Below are 20,599 nucleotides of genomic sequence, written 5' to 3'. Positions count from 1 at the left end.
ATTTAGTCTTCTGCACATATGCTGCTGCACACTCTTAAGGGTCGCATGCTTTATTTTATACTGTCTCTGCATGTTCTTTCAACCATGGTTTATCACCTCACATTTTCTCTGCATTGAACTTCATTTGCCATATGTCTCCCACTCCAACAATTTGTCAATGTCCTTTTGACATTTCTTCACTGTCCTTCTCTCAGTTTACAGTGCTTACAAAGCTTTGAACCATCCGTAACATTGGAAATTATTTCCCAAGCACCAAGGGCTAGGTCATTAATAGCTACTGGGAAAAGGAAGGGTTCCAAAACTTACCCCGAGAGAGCTCGGCTACAAACCTTTCTCCTGCTCCTTAGCTATTTTCTTGTCCATGTTTATTCTATGAGCTATAGCTTGTCACCCAAGGCTGTTGTGTGACACTATTATCAAATGCCTTTTGGAAGTCTGCATATACTACGTTTCTCAAGTAAGAATAGAAATATTGAAATCGCATATGAATAAAATGAGTTAGGCTAATAATGTGAGGCAAATGCATGGGATTTCTAGCAAAATTCTGAAATTGGTGTTTGAAGTTTGAAAGGAAAATCAAGAATTTTTCCATACTGTTTCATTTTGCTGTATCTTTCTAACGTTCTTCCCCATGCCACTCAAGGGAGTGGAAAATTCCACCCAAAGTTAACATTTTGAGTTTAGTGCGATCCTTCTTTAGAACTGTTGGGGAGAAAGCTGCAAATCTGAAATGGTAGAAATGAACAGCATGCAATATTCCTGATGAAGGGCTTTTGCCCGAAACATTGATTTCGCTGCTCGTTGGATGCTGCCTGAACTGCTGTGCTCTTCCAGCACCACTAATGCAATATTCCAGCTCCAACTGGACATAACAACTCATCCCTTCTCCTACTCATCCTCCTTTTGTAATGTGTTTTAATAAAATACAGTACATCAGAGAGGCTTTCTTTGTTGCATTTGACATCATGATAATCAAAAGTCTTGAAGTAAATTCCAGTAACCAACTGTTCAATCTGTTAACAAATTAATTTAATAAATTGTACATGAGTCGTTTCAAAAAATACTACTGGATGTGTTAATGGGACTTAAGTCCATCCTCAAACATTATAAATCTCTGCATAGCAGATGACATTTACTGAGAGGCAGGCAGTGAGTAATATGCTGCTCTGTGGATCAGCTTCCATGAATTCCTGGTGTACATTATTCTATATTATCGCTTCCTGATCACAACATCCAGGCCTACTACCCTGAATACCTACTCAGCCTGCCCATCCCTCTCTAATCCAGCTCCATGCCACTCTCCCCATGATTGTATCTTTTAAGATCAGGAGTGAGATCATAAAATCCCTACAGCATGGAAGCAGGCCATTAGGCCTTTCAAGTCCACATCAACCCTGTGAAGAACATCCCACCCGGACCCATCCTATCCCTGTAACCCTAAAATTCCCATGACTAATCCATCTAACGTACACAACCTGGACACTGTGGGCAATTTAACATGGCCAATCCACCTAATCTGCACATTTTTGGATTGTGGGGTGAAACCAGAGCCCCTGGAGGAAACCCACGCAGACACGGAGAATGTGCAAACTCCACACAGACAGATGCCCAAGAGTGGAATCGAACCCAAGTCTGTGGCACTGTGAGGCAGCGGTGCTAACCACTGAGCCATGGCGCCACCTATGCTATGATTAATGTTGCAACATTAATCCTAAACATTCTAAAATAGCTCTCAAGAGGCAAAAGATTGGATCGAGCACTGATGGCTGATGGGTTCAGGGCTGGTGACTGATACAAAGTCTGTCACCTTGAGGAAAGAATTAATGAATACCTCAATTGTTGCTTCCCCAGAGCCTGGTATGCCAATAAATCACCAGTGAAGATTCAGTTCAATCCTCAATTCAACCATTTTCAGTGCTTTAGCAATCAGACAAAAGTTACTATAAAAGAAATGAACAATTATAGATGAATAATTTAATTAGAAACTTTACATAAATACTTTTCCACCTATGATCTCCTCCACAGACTTGCAGTAGTCCATCACCTCCCTTTCAAACCAGAATAACAGAAGGACTACAATTAGGAGGTAGGGAGAAACAGTGCACACTGCTCAAATGGCCTAAATCTGTGCAAAAATATATTTTCTTCTGGTCAATGGAGAAGCAATGATTCAGGTCACAGATCTTGATGAAAACCAAGCTCCAACAATATCTTTGGTGGGGACTTATCCTTTCCCAATGCTAATTTGAACTTGACATCCAGTCTAGGGTATCTCCATGCATTCAGCAATTGTGATGCAATCAAATAAGCAACCTAAGAAGAGGAATATACTGATTATCCTTCACTTTTTAAAACTATTTTGCAATATTATTGTAAAACTATGTTTTTGCTTTATTAAAATGGAAACTTCTTCTTTTACACTATTATATAAAATTTTTGATTGTTCAGCAGTACTTGTGACTAAATATGAACAATACAAAAAACTGCAGATGCTGGAAATCAGGAACAAAAACAGAAATTTCTGGAAAAACTCAGCAGGTCCGACAGCAGATATGGGGAGAAAGCAGAGTTAACATTTCGGGTCCTTGTGAAGAAGGATCACTGGATCCATATCGTTAAATCTGCTTTCTCTGCACAGATATTGCCAGATCTGCTGAGTTTTTCCAGAAATTTCTGGGGTTTTTTTTGTAACTAAATGCACTTAAAAACCTGGGAAGGTTTCAATGAGGTGTGACATTTTGTGGGTTGTTAACAGCAAGATTACAACTTAGAAGGTACAATTTTCATCAGTCAGTGATTTTGACAGATTGTCACCTACAGACACTTCAACAGTGCACCCTGCAGAGGAGCAGAAAACAGCCATTTCTGGATTTCCACGTTTAACTGTACATGGCAGAAGTTGCTGGCAACTTCAAAGGCTAATGATGACATCATTAAAAGCACAAAATCCTTGCTAATATTCTTCTCGGCAGGATTTAAGAATACTGTTGGGTAGTTAATAATAACTTTAAAGCTGCACGGCAATAACACACTAAAAAGCATGGCCTTCAATAAAAGGAAGTAGGGAAAAAAATCACAACTTGTGTGGCAATGAATGTACATGTATCTTTGTACATCAGATCGCCATTTCCCTTTGCATTAACATGAGTGAAGAAAAGATCCGGCAGAGTGCACAATAGGCACCACTTCACTCCTTCCCCAAAAAAGTTATATTCTATTTCCAAAATCCTTTATCGGTTCATCTGAAATGGCACTCTCATTTTTGCAGATGGTGCTAATCCAATGAACACAATGGAGTTCATTTCTGTTTTACTCCAGTCGGGCAATTAGTTTCATTTAAACCAAGGTAAGTGTTCATCCACTAATTCCACGCAGAGTAATCTCAAACTGTTTCTCATTAGCTCCATGATGATTGTGCCCTAATGTCATCAATGTTCATCTCTAGTGATTTGATTAATGCTCAACTGTCACTTAAAAGAACTTTTTGTTTCTCCCCAAACTCCGAACCTTTTCAACTGAAAGTGTTCAAAGAAAACAGACAGAGAAAGAAATTGATGATAACCCTCCAGGGCAATTTACGCCAGAATCCAGGAGTTAACCTGGAGTCACCAGAAATTTAAGATTAATCATGGACAGTTGACAGAATGATCTTGTGCATCCACCTCCAGGACAGCATTGGAACAAAGGGCAAAGAGACAATCCAGGCCACACTGGGATCCAGCTTACACTGGGATCCAGCCCAGACTTGCGCCAGCCCGCACTGGGAAATCTGTTTTACTAAATGTGTTCATTTAGTCAGTCTTCGTACAATATCAATATGCATTGTAGATGGTTCTGGTTCCATCCAACAGCAAGGGAAGATGCACAGCAATTTTCCAACATGTTTCCCTCACGGTACTGGTACACCTTTTAACATGGTTCCTGTTTAAGTCTTAATTTGAATCCATTCACCACAATATGCACAGTTGAAAGTTTCAGAATCTGATCTTTTCCCTCTGTCCATCCATTAGGCCTCTGTACTGCCCAAATGTTCTAGTTCAGTAGCGGAAGCTTTGAGTTGGGCTGATGACAACTTCTTTCGTCGGAATCCTTGCACGATCTGTTCAAATGTCTTTCCTTTTGTCTCGGGCACTTTGAAGTACGTGAATAAGGTGAAACCAAAGAGCAGCCCAGCAAAAATGACAAATACATAAGGACCACACAGCTCCTGTGGAGAAAATGTGGAGAGAATGTCTTTAAAAGAAATAGTGATCAATCAGCCTGAAGAGGATTGAGTCAGAAACAGTTCCCAATTTGTACCTGAGTTATACACCCACAAACATTTATAGCAAAACAGGAAGCAAACTGGTCCAACACTGCTAGGAGAAAGTGAGGACTGCTGATGCGAGAGTGTGGTACTGGAAAAGCACAGCAGGTCAGGCAGTATCAGAGGAGCAGGGGAAATCGACGTTTCGGACATAAGCCCTTCATCAGGAAGAAAACTGCTGTTTCACAGCACCAGAAACCCGTGTTTGATTCTATCCTTGGGTGGCTGTGTGGAGTTTGTACATTCTCCTTGGGCTTCTTGTGGGTGCTCTGGTTTGCTCTCACAATCCAAAGATGTGCAGGTTAGGTGAATTGGCCATGGTAAATGTGGGGTTTTGGAGTTAGGGGAGGTGGCCAGATCTGGGTGTGATGCTCTTTAGGGGGTCGATGGATACTCGAAGGGTCAAATTGCCTCATTCTGCACTATAGGGATTCTATGATTCTATGAACTTAATACTAGTCCCTCTATCTCACCATAGCTCTCTATCAATCCCATTGTCCTGAAACCATTCTCTCCCTCCAGATCTGCAAATTCCTCTGTTTCAAATATCGACCCAACTTTCCTTTAGAAGGTGCAATGTTCTCTGTTTCAAGCACTTCCCGTGGCACCTCAAGAGGAATCTTTTTCAGGGATACAGCAAAATGGCAAGTGAGTTGCTCTTGCCTAGAAGCAGCTATGGCTGTATAAGCCAAATGGCCCTCTGTGTTGTAACCAATCCACAATTTTAAAGTATTTCCTTGTTCTAAAAATGCTCTGTGCAAAGAAATTACTCTTTCACAATCTTAGAATAGTTCGTGACGCTTCATTACTTAAGCTCCAACATAAGAATGCACTTTTTACCCTTACAACATGTCAAAATCCTTCATTGCTCTATAATTGTTAATTTCATCGCCTGTCAATCTTGTCTGCTTCAGGTGAAACAGCTGTCATGTCACAAGTTTCTTTTGTCAACTATAGTTCCTGACCAGTGGATAAATCTGATGCATCAGTCTACTTTCTAGATTGACACTCATTGTAATGGGGCAAAGCCTCGAGTTGGAGATTGAGATAGTGTCCCACAGCTTCCAAAGTCACCACAGATCAGACCTTTGAGTGTAGGAGTTGGGATGTAATATTGAGGCTGTACAGGGTGTTGGTGAGGCCTGTTCTGGAGTACTGTGTATAATGCTAGTTCCCTATGATATGGTTAAATTGGAGAGGGTTCAGAAAAGATTTACCAGGATGTTGCCAGGAATAGAGAGTTTGAGTTATAAAAATAGGCTAGATGGGCTGGGATATTTTTAACTGGAGTGTAGGAAGTTCAGAGATGATCTTATTGAGGTTTATAAATTGTGTGGGCCATAGATAAGGTGAAGAGCAAAGGTCTTTTCCCTTGGATGGGGGGAGTTCAAAACCAGGAAACATATTTGCAAGGTAAGAGGAGGAACTTTTAAGAAGGACATGAGGGGCAACTTTTTTACACAGAGAATGGTTCAGTAGATGTAACTACAGTTGCACCATTTAAACAACATTTGGATAAGTGCATAAATATGAAAGGTTTGGAGCAATATAAGCTTAATGCAGGCAATTGGGGCTACTTTCATTTGGGAATATGGTCAGCATGGACTAGTTGGGTCTGTTTTCATGCTGCACTACTCTATTTTTCCACTCTTTGGATTTCTTGCCTAACTGGGATTGGATGCTTTGCACCTGTACACTGAAGACCACGGCAATAGGCTGGAATATAGAATTTAGAGAGATCTCTAAATGCATCACACACTTTTAGGATATAATTTCATTCACCTGTTCAATCAGGGAAATTGATATGATCCAATCCACCAATTAGTTTGCTGACTTTACATTCCACTAAGGTAAATGCAGAACAAATCCTGAATAAAACCTCGGCATAGATTTAGGATAATTGGTTGGTGGATTATAGGAAACATGAGGAAAAGCTTTCTCACCCAGATGGTGTTGAGTGTCTGGAATTTTGCATCTGGTTTGGTAATTAGGGAAGAAACTGATGTCAAAGAAACCTGGCTCTTCACCTGAAGATCTGTAATCTGCAAAGCTCTGGACTGGGACCTACTTATTAGGATTAGGATGGGCAGCATATTTATTCAGCCAGTGCAGACATGTTGAGCTCAATGGTCTCTTCATTTGCTGAAATTTTTTTAATGGTTCTATAAAACAACATTTTGCTCTGATCAGATCAGAGTCATACCAACAAAATTAAATAAAACTGTGTTGTTCCTTATTTCTGTCTACATGACTTTGGGCACTGTGCTTCTTGGTTTTCACTTCATCTGCTCAATAAAATGAAATCTTTGTCTGTTACAGTCATATGTCACTGTCCCAACTTACACCAATTCCCACTCACCCCTCAATGCTGTGCTCACCAACATACATATGGTCTCCCAGTTAAGCAACACTTTGATATTCAAAATCTCTCCTATCTCAGTAAGCTTCTTCAGCCCACAACCCTCTGAGATCTTTTTGCTTCTCTAATTCTGGCCTCTTGCACATCCCTGATTTTAATTGCTGTAACATTGCCTTGGACCCAAAGCTCTGGAATTCTACTACTTTGACTTGTTCTGCTATACTTTACTCAGAGAGTAGTTAGGGTATGCAATGCTTTGCCTGCAACGGTAGTAGATTCGCCAACTTTAAGTACATTTAAGTCGTCATTGGACAAGCGTATGGACGTACATGGAATAGTGTAAAGTTAGATGGGCTTCAGATTGGTATGACAGGTCGGCGCAACATCGAGGGCCGAAGGGCCTGTACTGCGCTGTTATGTTCTGTGTTCGATATATGCGCTTAAAATGCTAACTAAATGCAAATTGTGATGGAGTTTAGGAGTGTGTGATTTTATCATGGTCTTAGTATGTTGGGAATATAGCATTAGTGAATCCTGGAGATATCACCCTTTTGAACAAAGGCACATTAAGATGTCAGTTTGGATTATGTCTTTCCAGACTTATATGTCATTGGAAAAGCAGGTTGTAAATTCCCTTACCGCAATGTATGGGAAGCACATTCCCACGATGAAATTACAGGTCCAATTGCAGAAACCCGCAATGGTTATAGCAGCTGGCCGTGCCCCTTGCCGAAATAACTCAGCTACAATGAACCAAGGGATCGGGCCTGGTCCAATCTCAAAGAAGGCTACGAAGATAAAGATAGCTGACATGCTCAGGTAGCTCATCCAGGTGAAATTGTGCTGTGGGGAAAGAAGGAGCATAAGAACATAAAAACTGGGAGCAGAAGTAGGCCTTGAGTTTCCTCCACAATTTAACATGATCATAGTTGATCTCATCTGATCTCAACTCCACTTTCCCACCCACTCTCCATAATCTTTCAACCCATTACTAATTAAAAATCTGCTATTTCCACCTTAAATTCAGTTAGTGTCCTGGGAATCCACTGCACTCTGGGATAATGAATTTCACAGATTCACGACCCTTTGAGAGAAGTAATATTTCCTCATCTCAGTTTCGAATCTGCCATCCCTTATCCTAAAACTGTGCCCTCTCGTTGTAACTTGTCCTACAAGAGAAAGCAATCTTTCTACATTTACTTTGTGAGTCCCCTTTAGTACTTTATTTGCCTCAATTAGATCTTGTCTCTTCCTTCTAAACTCTAGTGAGTATAGGCCTACACTGCTCAATTCCTCTTCATAAGAAAAATCACATATCTTTGAAATCGATCAACAGAATCTCATCTGGACTTCCCCCAGTGCAAAAATAATATCACTTCAAAACTGTACGCAATAGTTCAGGTGCAGTCTAACTAATGTCATGTACAATTGCAGCGATACTTTCCTACTTTTACACTCTATTCCTATAGCAATAAATGCCAACATTCAAGTTGTCTTCCTTATTATCTGCTGTGCCTACATACTAGCTTTCTGCGCTTTGTGCACAGGGATACCCAGGTGCCTCTGCACCAATCACTCTATAGTTTCTCTCCAGTTAGGTTATAAGTTGTCTTTCTAGTCTGCTGACCAAAATAGATCACATTATGCTGTTCTACGTTAAACTCCATCAGCCAAATTTTAACCTATTCAAATAATCTATGCATTTCCATTTGTAAATTTCTTATTTCTTTATTGCAACTTACTTTCCCACCTAATTTTGTATCATCTGCAAATGTGGCTGTAGTATCATCTATCCCTCGAGCCAAGTTATCAACACAGATTGTAAATAGGTGGGGCACAAGGACTTAACTCTGTTGCACCCCACCAGTTCTATCTTGCTAAATCTCTTACACTAACTCTCAGCATTCTGTTGGTTAGTAAATCCTCTATCCAAGCTAATAAGTTACCCCTAACCTTGATTGGAGCACTCTGAAAATACAAAAAAGAGACATCAGAAAATAATCAAACCAGAAATGAGAGGTTAGAAATAATTAGAAATATTGAACATGCTGGATTTTTTATTTGAAAAAGCTGAATATGAACCAGATGGACAGCTTTATGATAGTGAAAGGGTTAGTAGGTTAGACAGAGAAAATGTTTCCATTGGTGGCAGTCCAGAACTAGATAGGGCCACAAATGTAATCAGACAGGAAATTCATAAAAGAAGTCTTTACCCAGACAATAACTCATTATCACAAAGAGTACTTACAGTAAATCAGAAGAAGTTGGATATACACGTGAGAGTGAAAGGAATAGGACAATATGCTGATAGGATCAGATGAAGAGACATAAAAAGAGGCTTGTGTATTGTGTTATGGTTAATGATTAATTTAGCAATATACCTCTGAGAGTTATACACTTGAAATCATCACTGTATTATAGCATGTAACCTGAAGTTATAAAGTTCTCATATTCTATTTTTTCAATGGTTACAGCCTGGTGGTATTATCACTGGGCTGTTAATCCAGAAACCCAGATAATGTACTGGGGATCCAGGTTCAAATCCCACCATGAAAGATAATGGAATTTCGATTCAATAAGAGGGTAGAATTAAGAGTCTAATGACTATGAATTCATTGCTGATTGCTGGAAAAACCCATCTGGTTCACTAATGACCTTAAGAAAGAAAAGGCCAATCTTACCTGGTCTGGCTTACATGGGTCCACACAATGTGTTTGACTCTTAACTGCCTTCTTGGCAATTAAGGATGGCCGAGCTGGTGATGCCCTCATCCCATGAATGAATTTTTAAAAAGATTATGAAGGCATGCTCCTCTGTTGTAACATTCCATGACAATGTATTATTAGCCCAGATACTTATGGACATGGGAAATGTATTGTTTCAACATAATTGTGAGTTGTAATGAATGTCTATTGGATTTTTCAATGTTATGATATTATCACTCATTTTCTTATGTTACAGGATATAACATAAGCATTGCCAAATCATCTAAAATACCCTGTTGGAGCCAAGCAGTGGCTGTCTTCGATAGGTATTTGAAAAACTAATTGAGAAACAGCTGGTCAACAGTTTTGGATAACAGAGTTTAGAGAAAGAGAGAACTTCCCACCCTGCAGCAGCATCAGTTTCTGTATGTTCAGGCAGATTCCAGTGATTGGCACCATGGCCAGGTGGATCACATTGAGTATGTAATTCTTGATTAGGGTTGTTAACTGGGCCAATCAGGGAGCCTTGGCTGACAGATATAAACAGGATATTGCCTGGCCAAACTGGCCATCAACAGGTCCAGGCAGCGGGCCGTGGAGGGGGTCGTTAGGGCCGACTGCCTGCCCCTCTTCCAGGGTTACGTTAGAGCCCGGGTGTCCTTGGAGAAGGAGCACGCGGTGTCCACCAACACCCTGGAGTTGTTCAGGGAGAGGTGGGCGCCGCAGGGAGTGGAGTGTATTATTTCCCCGTCCAACTCTATTTTGATTTAGTCCTTACCCTCCCCTTCACTGTTTGATCACACAGCATTGCCCTTTGATGTGAAGGGCAGTGCTTGTCACTGGCCACTCGGGTGTTTTTCATATCTTCCTGGTGGTGGCAATTGAATAAAGATTTGTGCACTTTGTGTCTTTCACTGTGTCTCGCACCTACACACACACACCATGGCTGCTGGGGAAAAAATAAGCACTACCGCAGTTAGGCGGTAGTGTGGAGATTAAAAAAAGGGGAAGAAAAAAAAAACCAGAGTAGAAGGAGCACGCGGTGTCCACCAACACCCTGGAGTCGTTCAGGGAGAGGTGGGCGCCGCAGGGAGAAAAAAAAATAAACAGGATATTGCCTGGCCAAACTAGCCATCAACAGGTCCAGGCAGCGGGCCGTGGAGGGGGTCGTTAGGGCCGACTGCCTGCCCCTCTTCCGGGGTTACGTTAGAGCCCGGGTGTCCTTGGAGAAGGAGCACGCGGTGTCCACCAACACCCTGGAGTCATTCAGGGAGAGTGGGCGCCGCAGGGAGTGGAGTGCATCATTTCTCCCTCCAACTCTATTTTGATTTAGTCCCTACCCTCCCCTTCACTGTTTTTGATCACACAGCATTGCCTTTTGATGTGATGGGCAGTGCTTGTCACTGGCCACCCGGGTGTTTTTCATATCTTCCTGGTGGCGGAAATTGAATAAAGATTTGTGCACTTTGTGTCTCTCACTGTGTCTCACACCTGCACAAACACACCATGGGTGCTGGGGGAAAATAAGCACTACCACAGTTAGGCGGTGGTGTGGGGGTTAGAAAAAAATAAAAAACAAAATTTAAAAAAAATTAACAGAGGAGCTTCACATAGCATTGCCCTTTGGTTGAAAAAGAAAAAAATAAACAGGAGATCTGCTGGTCACTGGCCACTCGAGTGTTTTTGCCTATCAAAAAAAAAGAAAAAAAAGAAGAAAAAAACAAAAAAAAACCCGTAAAAAAACAACAGGATATTGCCTGGCCAAACTGGCCATCAACAGGTCCAGGCAGCGGGCCGTGGAGGGGGTCGTTCGGGCCGACTGCCTGCCCCTCTTCCGTGGTTATGTTAAGGCCCGGGTGTCCTTGGAGAAGGAGCACGTGGTGTCCACTAACACCCTGGAGTTGTTCAAGGAGAGGTGAGCGCTGCAGGGAGTGGAGTGCATTATTTCCCCGTCCAACTCTATTTTGATTTAGTCCCTACCCTCCCCTTCACTGTTTTGATCACACAGCATTGCCCTTTGATGTGAAGGGCAGTGCTTGTCACCGGCCACTCGGGTGTTTTTCATATCTTCCTGGTGATGGAAATTGAATAAAGATTTGTGCACCTTGTGTCTCTCACTGTGTCTCACACCTACACACACACACACCATGGGTGCTGGGGAAAAATAAGCACTACCACAGTTAGGCGGTAGTGGGGGGTTTTAAAACAAAATAAACAAGAGTCTCTTTTGTGAAGGGCACTAAAAAAAATAAACAGGATATTGCCTGGCCAAACTGGCCATCAACAGGTCCAGGCAGCGGGCCGTGGAGGGGGTCATTAGGACCGACTGCCTGCCCCTCTTCCGGGGTTACGTTAGAGCCCGGGTGTCCTTGGAGAAGGAGCACACGGTGTCCACCAACACCCTGGAGTTGTTCAGGGAGAGGTGGGTGCCGCAGGGAGTGGAGTGCATTATTTCCCCCTCCACTCTATTTTGATTTAATCCCTACCCTACCCTTCACTGTTTTGATCACACAGCATTGCCCTTTGATGTGAAGGGCAGTGCTTGTCACAGGCCACTCGGGTGTTTTCCTATCTTCATGGTGGTAGAAACTGAATAAAGATTTGTGCACCTTGTGTCTGTCACTGTGTATCACACCTGCACACACACACCATGGGTGCTAAAAAAAAATAAAAATAATTTAAAAAATAGACAGGATATTCCCCTCCAATTCTGTTTTGATTTAATCCCTGCCATCCCTTTCATTTGTTGATCATGCAGCATGCCCTTTGTCAAGAAGGGCACTGCTTGTCACTGACCTCTCTGGCATTTCCTTTCTTCCTGGTGGTGGATTATAAATAAAGATTTACACACTTGTTGTTCTTCACTGTGTCTGACACCTGCACACACATGGCATGGGTGCTGGGGAAAAATAAGCACTTACTACTGTTAGGCGGTAGTGTGAGGGAAATAATTTTTTTTTTAAAAAGGAGAAAAAAGAGAAAAAGAAAGAAAAAAAGAGAAAAAATAAACAGGAATGTCAGAGGTTCTGTTCACTCTGAGAAAAGAAAAATGAAAAGAAAGGAATTACCAGGAGATTTCTGCTCCTGGGCCTGGCCAAGCTAGCCATTAACAGGTCCAGGCAGCAGGCCAAGGAGGGGGTCATTCTGGTTGACTGCCTTCCCCTCTTCTACAGTTATATTGGGGGACAGGTGCCCCTGGAGGTGGAGCATGTGGTGTCTACCAATTCTTTTGGCCTCTTTAGGGACACCATGGGGAATGGACTGCTTTGTTTCCTCCTCCAATTCTATTTTGATTTAGTCCCTACCCTTCCCTTCACCTTTCTCATGTAAGCATTGCTCACTCTGGGCTTTGTTTGTCACTGGTTCATTGACCACATGGGTGTCGTATCTGGTGGTGGAATGTTAAGAAAGTTATTTTCACTTGGTATTTTTCACTGTATCTTGCAAAAAGAAGAACACACAAAGATTGAGAAGGGCTCTTCAGTCTATGAACTGGATTTGAACTGGCTGGTCACAGAGTACACATATAAATAAAGGGTGACTTGATGTTGGGATACTGGTCTCTGTGCTGTTAATTCACAGGTATATATATTTGTAGATAGGGTATTAACTATCAAGAAACCAAAGTGATTTCCTTTTTCATTAGAATATTAATACTTTCAGGACAAAAGAAATTTCTAACATTGTCTAAACTAAATGAAAGGTGCCTATTTCTGTGCTGTGGACCCAATTGAAAGTAGCTATAAATAAACGTCTAAGGGTAAAAATAATTTGTCTGTGAACTCTGTCGGGTGACCAAACATCTTGATGGTGTGTGAATAAACTTTTAAAAGTTTGCCATTTACTGTGAAGGGTCAAGAATGTGGTGCTGGAAAAGCGTAGCAGGTCAGGCAGCATCCGAGGAGCAGGAAAATGGACTTCTAAAGGCTACGAGTGGCACTATGCAAATACAAAGTCTTTCTTTACATGTTTACAGCTGCATACATGTGCCTTCTCTCGCTGGATACATTTTGTGCATCAAATCCACTCACCTGGAAAACTAGCCCGACTGTCATTAGAAATGCACAGCTGCACATCCCTGCCAGGCCTATTATGTAGAGAGACCGACGGCCAGCATGCTCCACCAGGAAGACCTAAAAAAAGATACACGTCAGAGGAAGCAAAATATGTCCCGTCTAGAAGCAGTGATGCTGCTGCTTTTCAGAGACCATAACCAAGATTCCTCCGGCTATTCCTCCGACTTCTTTTAGACAGTCAGAAACTTTTTCCCCGGGTACAACAGAGTGTTACAAGGGGACATAAATTTAAGGTGAAGGGTGGAAGGTATAGGGGAGATGTCAGGGGTGGGTTCTTTACCCAGAGAGTGGTGGGGGCATGGAATGCGCTGCCCGTGGGAGTGGTAGAGTCAGAATCATTGGCGACCTTTAAGCGGCATTTGGATAGGTACATGGATGGGTGCTTAATCTAGGATAGAAGTTCGGCACAACATCGTGGGCCGAAGGGCCTGTTCTGTGCTGTATTGTTCTATGTTCTATGTTCTATGTTCTAAGCCTTCTTGGATGGATCTTGCCTGTTGTTTCTTGTGCAGATATCCTTGTACATCAGTTCTTCAATTTTCAGCCCTGTCCTAACACTAAAGCTATAGATTAGCATTTGGGAATATTTCTACATATATTGATACCAAGTTCAATCTTAGGAATATAGAAAGAATAGAGGGCCATGAACCCCCAAACACGATCATTCTATTACACTACGGCAGATCTAATTCTCCAGGAGGAGAAAGTGAGGACGGCAGCTGCTGGAGATCAGAGTCGAGGGCGTGGTGCAGGAAAAGCACAACAGGTCAGGTAGCATCCGAGGACCAGGAGAATCACCATATGTCCTTCATCAGGAATCATGAAAAGATGAAGAGCTTATGCCCAAAATGTCAATTCTCCTGCTCCTCAGTTGCTGTCTGACCTGCTGTGCTTTTCCAGCACCACACTCTCAACTCAGATCTAATTCTTAACTCTAATTATTCACCTTTGGTCCATTAGTCTAGGTGGCCAACAAATATCTAACAATCACTGTCTTATAAGGCTCTAATTTCATCCCACAATCCATAGCCTTTGAAAATGAGAATTCCAGAACACCACTTCTCTTTGTGTGGAAAAGCTCATCCTCTTTCCCCTCCAATCTGTCCAGTTCCGAGTTTAGTGCTAGTCTTCAAATTTTTAATGTCCCCATCAGCAGAAATGGTTTCTCTTTATGCCTGATGTAATTGAAACTTTAAGTATTTTAAATGCCTCTTGATGTGTAATCCTTAATGGTTAATGGTAATAGGCTTCCCAACTTTTGTTTATTTTCTTTCAGGAGATGTGATTATGTTGGTGAGGCCAACACTTATTGCTCATTCATACTTGCACCTGAAAAGATGGTGATGAATCACCTTCTTAAACTGCTGGATAGAAGCACTGTAACTAAAACTGCATGTTTTTATGCAGGATACAGCTGAGGACATGTCCTAGGGGCATTGTCTCTGGGCTTGTAATCCAGATCCCCATGGTGATATGGATTCGGATCCCAGCATAATAGATGGTGAAATTTGAACTTAATAAAAACCTGGAATTAAAAAGCCAGCCTGATGGTAACACTGCTGTAAAAACCCATTTGGTTCACTGATGTCCTTAAGGAATAGAAATCTGCTGTCTTGTACAGTGTGGCCTCCATGTAGCTCCAGACCCACAGGAATGTGGTTGACTCTTAACTAACATCTAACAATTCAGGATAGACAATAGTTGTTGGCCTAGACAGAGTCACCAATATCTCATGAACAAATAAAAATTTCCACAAAGAGTACACCACATAACAAAAGGAGCATGGGACCTGGCTGATGGTAGAAGGAATATTTCCAACTCAAATCAGCTGGGCTATGTCCTGAGGTTGTGCAAGGTCCTACAGAATTGTCTATTCTTGTTTTGTCCTTCCTCATAATACTTTGAACTATTACTGGCCTTGACTGTAAAATGTTATTTATTCAATTCAGCTTTGATAGTGCTCTGGATTACTAGCCCAGAGGCAATACCCCTAGGACATGTCTTCAGTTGTGTCCTGCAAAAAAACATACAATTTTAGTGCTAACTAATCAAAATTAACAATTGGAAATGGTATCGTGAGCCAACCCCACATGTGGACAGAAACAGTTTAAGAGGGCAGCTCACTGTAACCTTCTCAAGGACAACTAGGGACATGCAATAAATGCTGGTCAGCCACTGACACCCACATTCCACAATGAATAATGTTTTGCAAAACTATCCCCATCCTGAGAGCTATAAAACAAATAGCAAGTTACCAATTAAAGAATGTTGTGTAATATGCAGCATGTCAACAGCATTGATGGAGAAATGGAGATAGACTTAATATTTCAGTTGATAATTGACTTTGAGTCTTTGCTCGGGCACCAAGTTTGATGATGACTGGTATCCCTTCAGTGAAAAAAAGATCTATTCGTTATAGGTCAACGGTCTTGCATAAAGACAGCTAAGACCTAAAAAGGGGATAATTGACATCACAAGATAAACTCTGCCCATCAAGATATGGAGACCTGTTCCTGGAAAGAGCTAAGTAGTTCTCCAATGTTCAGCTCTGCTCGCTGCTCGTTGGATGCTGCCTGAACTGCTGTGCTCTTCCAGCACCACTAATCCAGTATTCTCATTATGTGCTGGTTACCAATACTGTGTGGCAATGTTGTAAAAACTGGAATGTGAATGTACTCTTAAATTGAGATGTTTCATAAGAGACCATTATATGTCTTAGATGTAGTGGAACTAGCTATCCAAAAATATGAAATAAATATATTCTGTTTAACAAAGATCAAGCTTACATTTCTGCCTAAGACTTCATATGGATAACTATTCCTGCAAGGTATCAGTAGCCTAGACCTATACTAGAAAGAAGGATTGGTGGCAATGAATCTACCCAAGATATCCCAGATCATATTTGGCATTCTGAGACATTGACAGTAGTGACAAATGTTTCAAATATAAGAAGTTACAGCAAGCCAAATCACCATGGGGGTTGGGGATAGAGGTGATGATTGTGATGAAAAACAAACTGGCTGTCATCGTCTGATGTCCATGAGCCCATGGTATAGCTCATGATGTTCATCATAACAGGGGTCGCTGACCTGTAGTCACCATTGAGAGTCTCGGTTGATTGTTCTCAGGACCACTGACTGAGATTAATTGTAGGTCAGCTAATTATTTGCACTGACAACAGTGATCTTAGCACAGACTGGCAATGAAACCTCGGACAGCCTGAACCTTACTCGCACAGGTGAGCATTTTGGGAATGTTTGCTGTATTAAAAATATAAGTATTTGTTCATCTGATAGCACCCTTGCCTGTGAATTAGTACTTATGGGTTCAAACTCTGTTAGAATTGGAGGTTCCCAAGATTAACTCCTGAGATTAAGGAAATGTCCTATGTGGTAACTTGTGTTGCTTATGGAATTCAGTAATAAATCCTCTTTTCTTGACTGTGTTCAAGGGTCTATTTTGGTAGAGGGTCAAACATTATTGAGTACTAGCAAGCAGATGCTCTTTTCTTTAAAAAGATGTAATTTATTGCATGATAGCAATTAAACTGGTAGGATAGACATTGGTTTGGATATTCTGAAGAGTGGCAATAACAGAGAGATTGTCACTTTACTCCTTTTGTATTAGTATTGAACTCCGCTCAGAGTTCCAATCCTGTTCTCCTTCAGACATGCAGAGTGTAGGTAGGGATTTTATGAAAATGAAAAAATAATTGCCCCTCCTGTGGTATGCTCAGGGGAAGTGAAACCATGCTCCCATTGCACCAGTTAGTATAATGCATTTTGTGATGTAAGCATCCAGCAGTACAGCCAGGATCTTTGACAGCTGTTCTGAAAGGCTGAATATATAAGTGTGGGTTTAGGGTGCCAGGTATGTAAGGTGTCAAGTGAGTAAGGTGTCAGGTGTATGAGGTGGTAGGTACCATGGAAGTGAGTTGGAGAGAGTACAGGACCAGCATGGTCCCTTTAAGGTGAAATAAAGGAGTAACAAGCCCAAGGAAACTTGGATGTCGAGGAATTTTCAGAAATGGATAAGAAGGAAATTAGAAGCTTTTAACAAGTTCAAAAGAGGCCCTAGTGGAGGACAGAAAAGTACTGGGGGTCCTTAAGAAAGCAGTTAGGAAACCAAAGCAGGGATATGAAAAAACACTGATTGGTAAAATCCCAAGAACATATATCAAGGGGAAAAGGATAAGAGGGTACAAGTTGGGCCCATTAAGGACCGAGGGGCATTGTTAGGGGTTAAACAAGGACTTCATATCATTCTTTACTCAGGAGTAGATAGATGTATGCACAGAATTCTAGAAGCAGGATTGTGAGGTTCTTGAGCAGTTTGGCAAAGGAAATGAACTTTTAGCCTTTTAAGCCCATCTAATTGGATGATTTGATGGGCTTAAAAGGAGACACATCCCACGTCCAGCTGCGTTGTATACCAGGTGCTGCATTTTGGAAAGGCAAATCAGGATAGGACTTATACACTGAATTGTAAGGTCCTGGGGAGTGTTGCTGAACAAAGAGACCTTGGAGTACAGGTTCATAGCTCCTTGAAAGTGGAATTACAGGTAGATAGAGTAGTGTAGAAGGCATTTGGTATGCTTTTCCTTATTGGTCAGAGCATTGAGTAGAAGAGTTGGGAGGAGAAAGTGAGGACTGCAGATGCTGGAGATCAGAGCTGAAAATGTGTTGCTGGAAAGGCGCAGCAGGTCAGGCAGCATCCAAGGAACAGGAGAATCGACATTTCGGGCATCAGCCCTTCTTCAGTATTCCTGAAGAAGGACTGATGCCCGAAATGTTGAGTCTCATGTTCCTTGGATGCTGCCTAGAAGAGTTGGGAGGTCATGTTGAGGCTGTACAGGTCATTAGTTAGGCCACCTTTGGAATATTGTGTGCAATTCTGTTCTCCCTCCGACAGGAAGGCTGTTGTGAAACTTGAAAGGGTTCAGAAAAGATTTACAAGATGTTCATAATTTTATAAGATATAGGAGCAGCTGTTGCCAGGGTTGGAGGGTTTAAGCTGTAGGGAGAGGCTGAATAGGCTCGGGCTGTTTGCCTTGGAGCGATGGAGGCTGAGGGGTGACATTATAGAGGTTTATAAAATCATGAGGGGCATGGATAGGGTAAATAGACAAGGTCTTTTCCCTGGTGTGGGGGAGTCCAGAACTAGAGGGCATAAGTTTAGGGTGAGAGGGGAAAGATTTAAAAGGCACCTAAGGGGCAACGTTTTCACACAGAGGGTGGTGCGTGTGTGGAATGAGCTGCCAGAGGAAGTGGTGAAGGCTGGTACAATTACAACATTTGAAAGGCATCTGGATGGGTATATGAATAGGTTTTAGAGGGATATGGGCCAATCCTGGCAAATGGGACAATATTAGGTTAGGATATCTAGTTGGCATAGATGAGTTGGACTGAAGGGTCTGTTCCTGTGCTGTACGTCTCTATGACTCTTTGACTTTGTGGGAGAGAGGGAAGGAAATTACAAGGGCTCTGTCCCAAATGTTTAATTCCTCTTTGGTGACAGGGGAAATGCCAGAGGACTGGACACCAGCTGATGTGGTTCCATTTAGAAACCATGGAATACCTCCAGTATGAAAGCAGGCCATTTGGCCCATCAAGTCCACACTGGCCCTCCGAAGAGCATTCTATCCAGACCTACCCCAACCTCCCTACCCTATTCCTGTAACTCTACATTTCCCATGGCTAATTCACCAGACCAAAATATATTTGGACATTATGGGGCAATTTAGTATGGCCAATCCGCCTAACCTGCACATTTTTGAATTGTGGGAGGAAACCTGAGCACCTGGGTGAAACCCATGCTGACACGGGGAGAATGGGCAAACTTCACACAGTCACCCGATGCTGGAATCGTACCTGGGTCCCTGACGCTGTGAGGCAGCAGTGCTAACCACTGAGCCACCACGTCACCCACTGAGCCACCATGCCATCCACGAGCCACCATATTGCCAATGAGGTGCCGCACGTTTCAAGAAGTGTGGTAGGGATAAACAAAGGAATTATAGATCAACAAGTCTCCCATCAGTGATGGGGAAATGACTGCAAAAAATTCTGCAGGAGAGAATTAATCTCTATTTGGAGAGACAAGTTTGATCAGGGATAGAAGGCATGGCTTTGTCAGAGGGAGGTCTTGCTTGACAAATTTGATTGAATTTTTCAAGGAGGTGACCAGGTGTGTAGATGAGGGTAGTGCAGTTGATGTAGAACATACAACATAGAACACTACAGCACAGGACTGGGCCCTTCAACCCACAATGTTGTGCTGAACATGATGCCAAATGAAAGTAATCCCTTCTGCCTGCCCTTCATCCATTTCCCTCCATTCCTTGCATATTCGTGTGCTTATCTAAATGTCCCTTAAATACCCTTTTCATATCTGCCTCCACCACTATCCCTGACAGTGCATTTCAGACTCTTACCACTCCCTGGGTAAAAAGTTGTGCCCCTCACATCTACTTTGAACCTGTCCCTTCTCACATTAAATGAATGCCCCTCATATTAGACATTTCAATTCAAATAAAAAAAAATCCAGCTGTCAACCCTATCTATGCATCGCGTAATTTTACAGACTTCTACCAACTCTCTCTCAGCCTCTGCCACTCAAGAGAAAACAACCTGAGTTTTTCTAGCCTTTCCTTATAGCTGATACCCTCTAATCCTGGTAAACCTCTTCTGCACCCTCTCCAAAGCCCCTGCATCCTTCCTGGAATGGGGTGACCAGAACTGAACGAAATACTCTAAATGTGGCCAAACCAAAGTCTTATAAAGCTGCAACATGACATCCTGAGTCTTGTACTCAATTCCCCATCCAATAAAGGCAAGGATGCCATACGCCTTCTTTACCACCCTATCTACTTGTGCGGCCACTTGCACAGAGCTATGGACTTGAACCCAAGATCCTTCTATACATCAGTGATGTTCAGAGTCCTGTCATTAATTGTATACTTTTCATTAACATTTGATTTCCCAAAGTGCAGCGCCTCACACATACCTGGATTATACTCCACTTGCCGTTTCTCCACCCATTGATCTGTATCCCACTGTATCCTTTGATAACCTTCTACACAATCCACAACTGCACCCATCTTTGTATAGTTTGCAAACTTACTGACCCACCCGTCTACATCTTCATTTCAGTC

The 20,599-nt window shown here is 42.1% G+C and overlaps 1 protein-coding gene across 2 annotated transcripts in view; it reads right to left on the bottom strand.

The window, feature by feature from the left end:
- Positions 1-943: 943 nt before the first annotated feature.
- The window catches only part of slc2a2 (solute carrier family 2 member 2), a 47,848-nt gene continuing 28,192 nt past the window's right edge, over positions 944-20,599 (bottom strand). For both annotated transcript variants that reach the window (XM_072572162.1, XM_072572161.1), the window contains 3 exons: positions 13,402-13,503; positions 7,305-7,508; positions 944-4,207 (listed from right to left, as the gene is read on the bottom strand). In XM_072572162.1, the coding sequence (XP_072428263.1) occupies positions 4,007-4,207; positions 7,305-7,508; positions 13,402-13,503 (507 nt within the window). In that variant the 3' untranslated portion in view covers positions 944-4,006. The remainder of the gene's footprint in view (positions 4,208-7,304; positions 7,509-13,401; positions 13,504-20,599) is intronic.

Source organism: Chiloscyllium punctatum, chromosome 6 (genome assembly GCF_047496795.1).
Source record: "Chiloscyllium punctatum isolate Juve2018m chromosome 6, sChiPun1.3, whole genome shotgun sequence".
In the NCBI taxonomy this organism is placed as follows: Eukaryota; Metazoa; Chordata; class Chondrichthyes; order Orectolobiformes; family Hemiscylliidae; genus Chiloscyllium; species Chiloscyllium punctatum.
The sequence above is the reverse complement of the archived record's forward strand: the minus strand, read 5'-3'. Positions and strand labels throughout refer to the sequence as shown.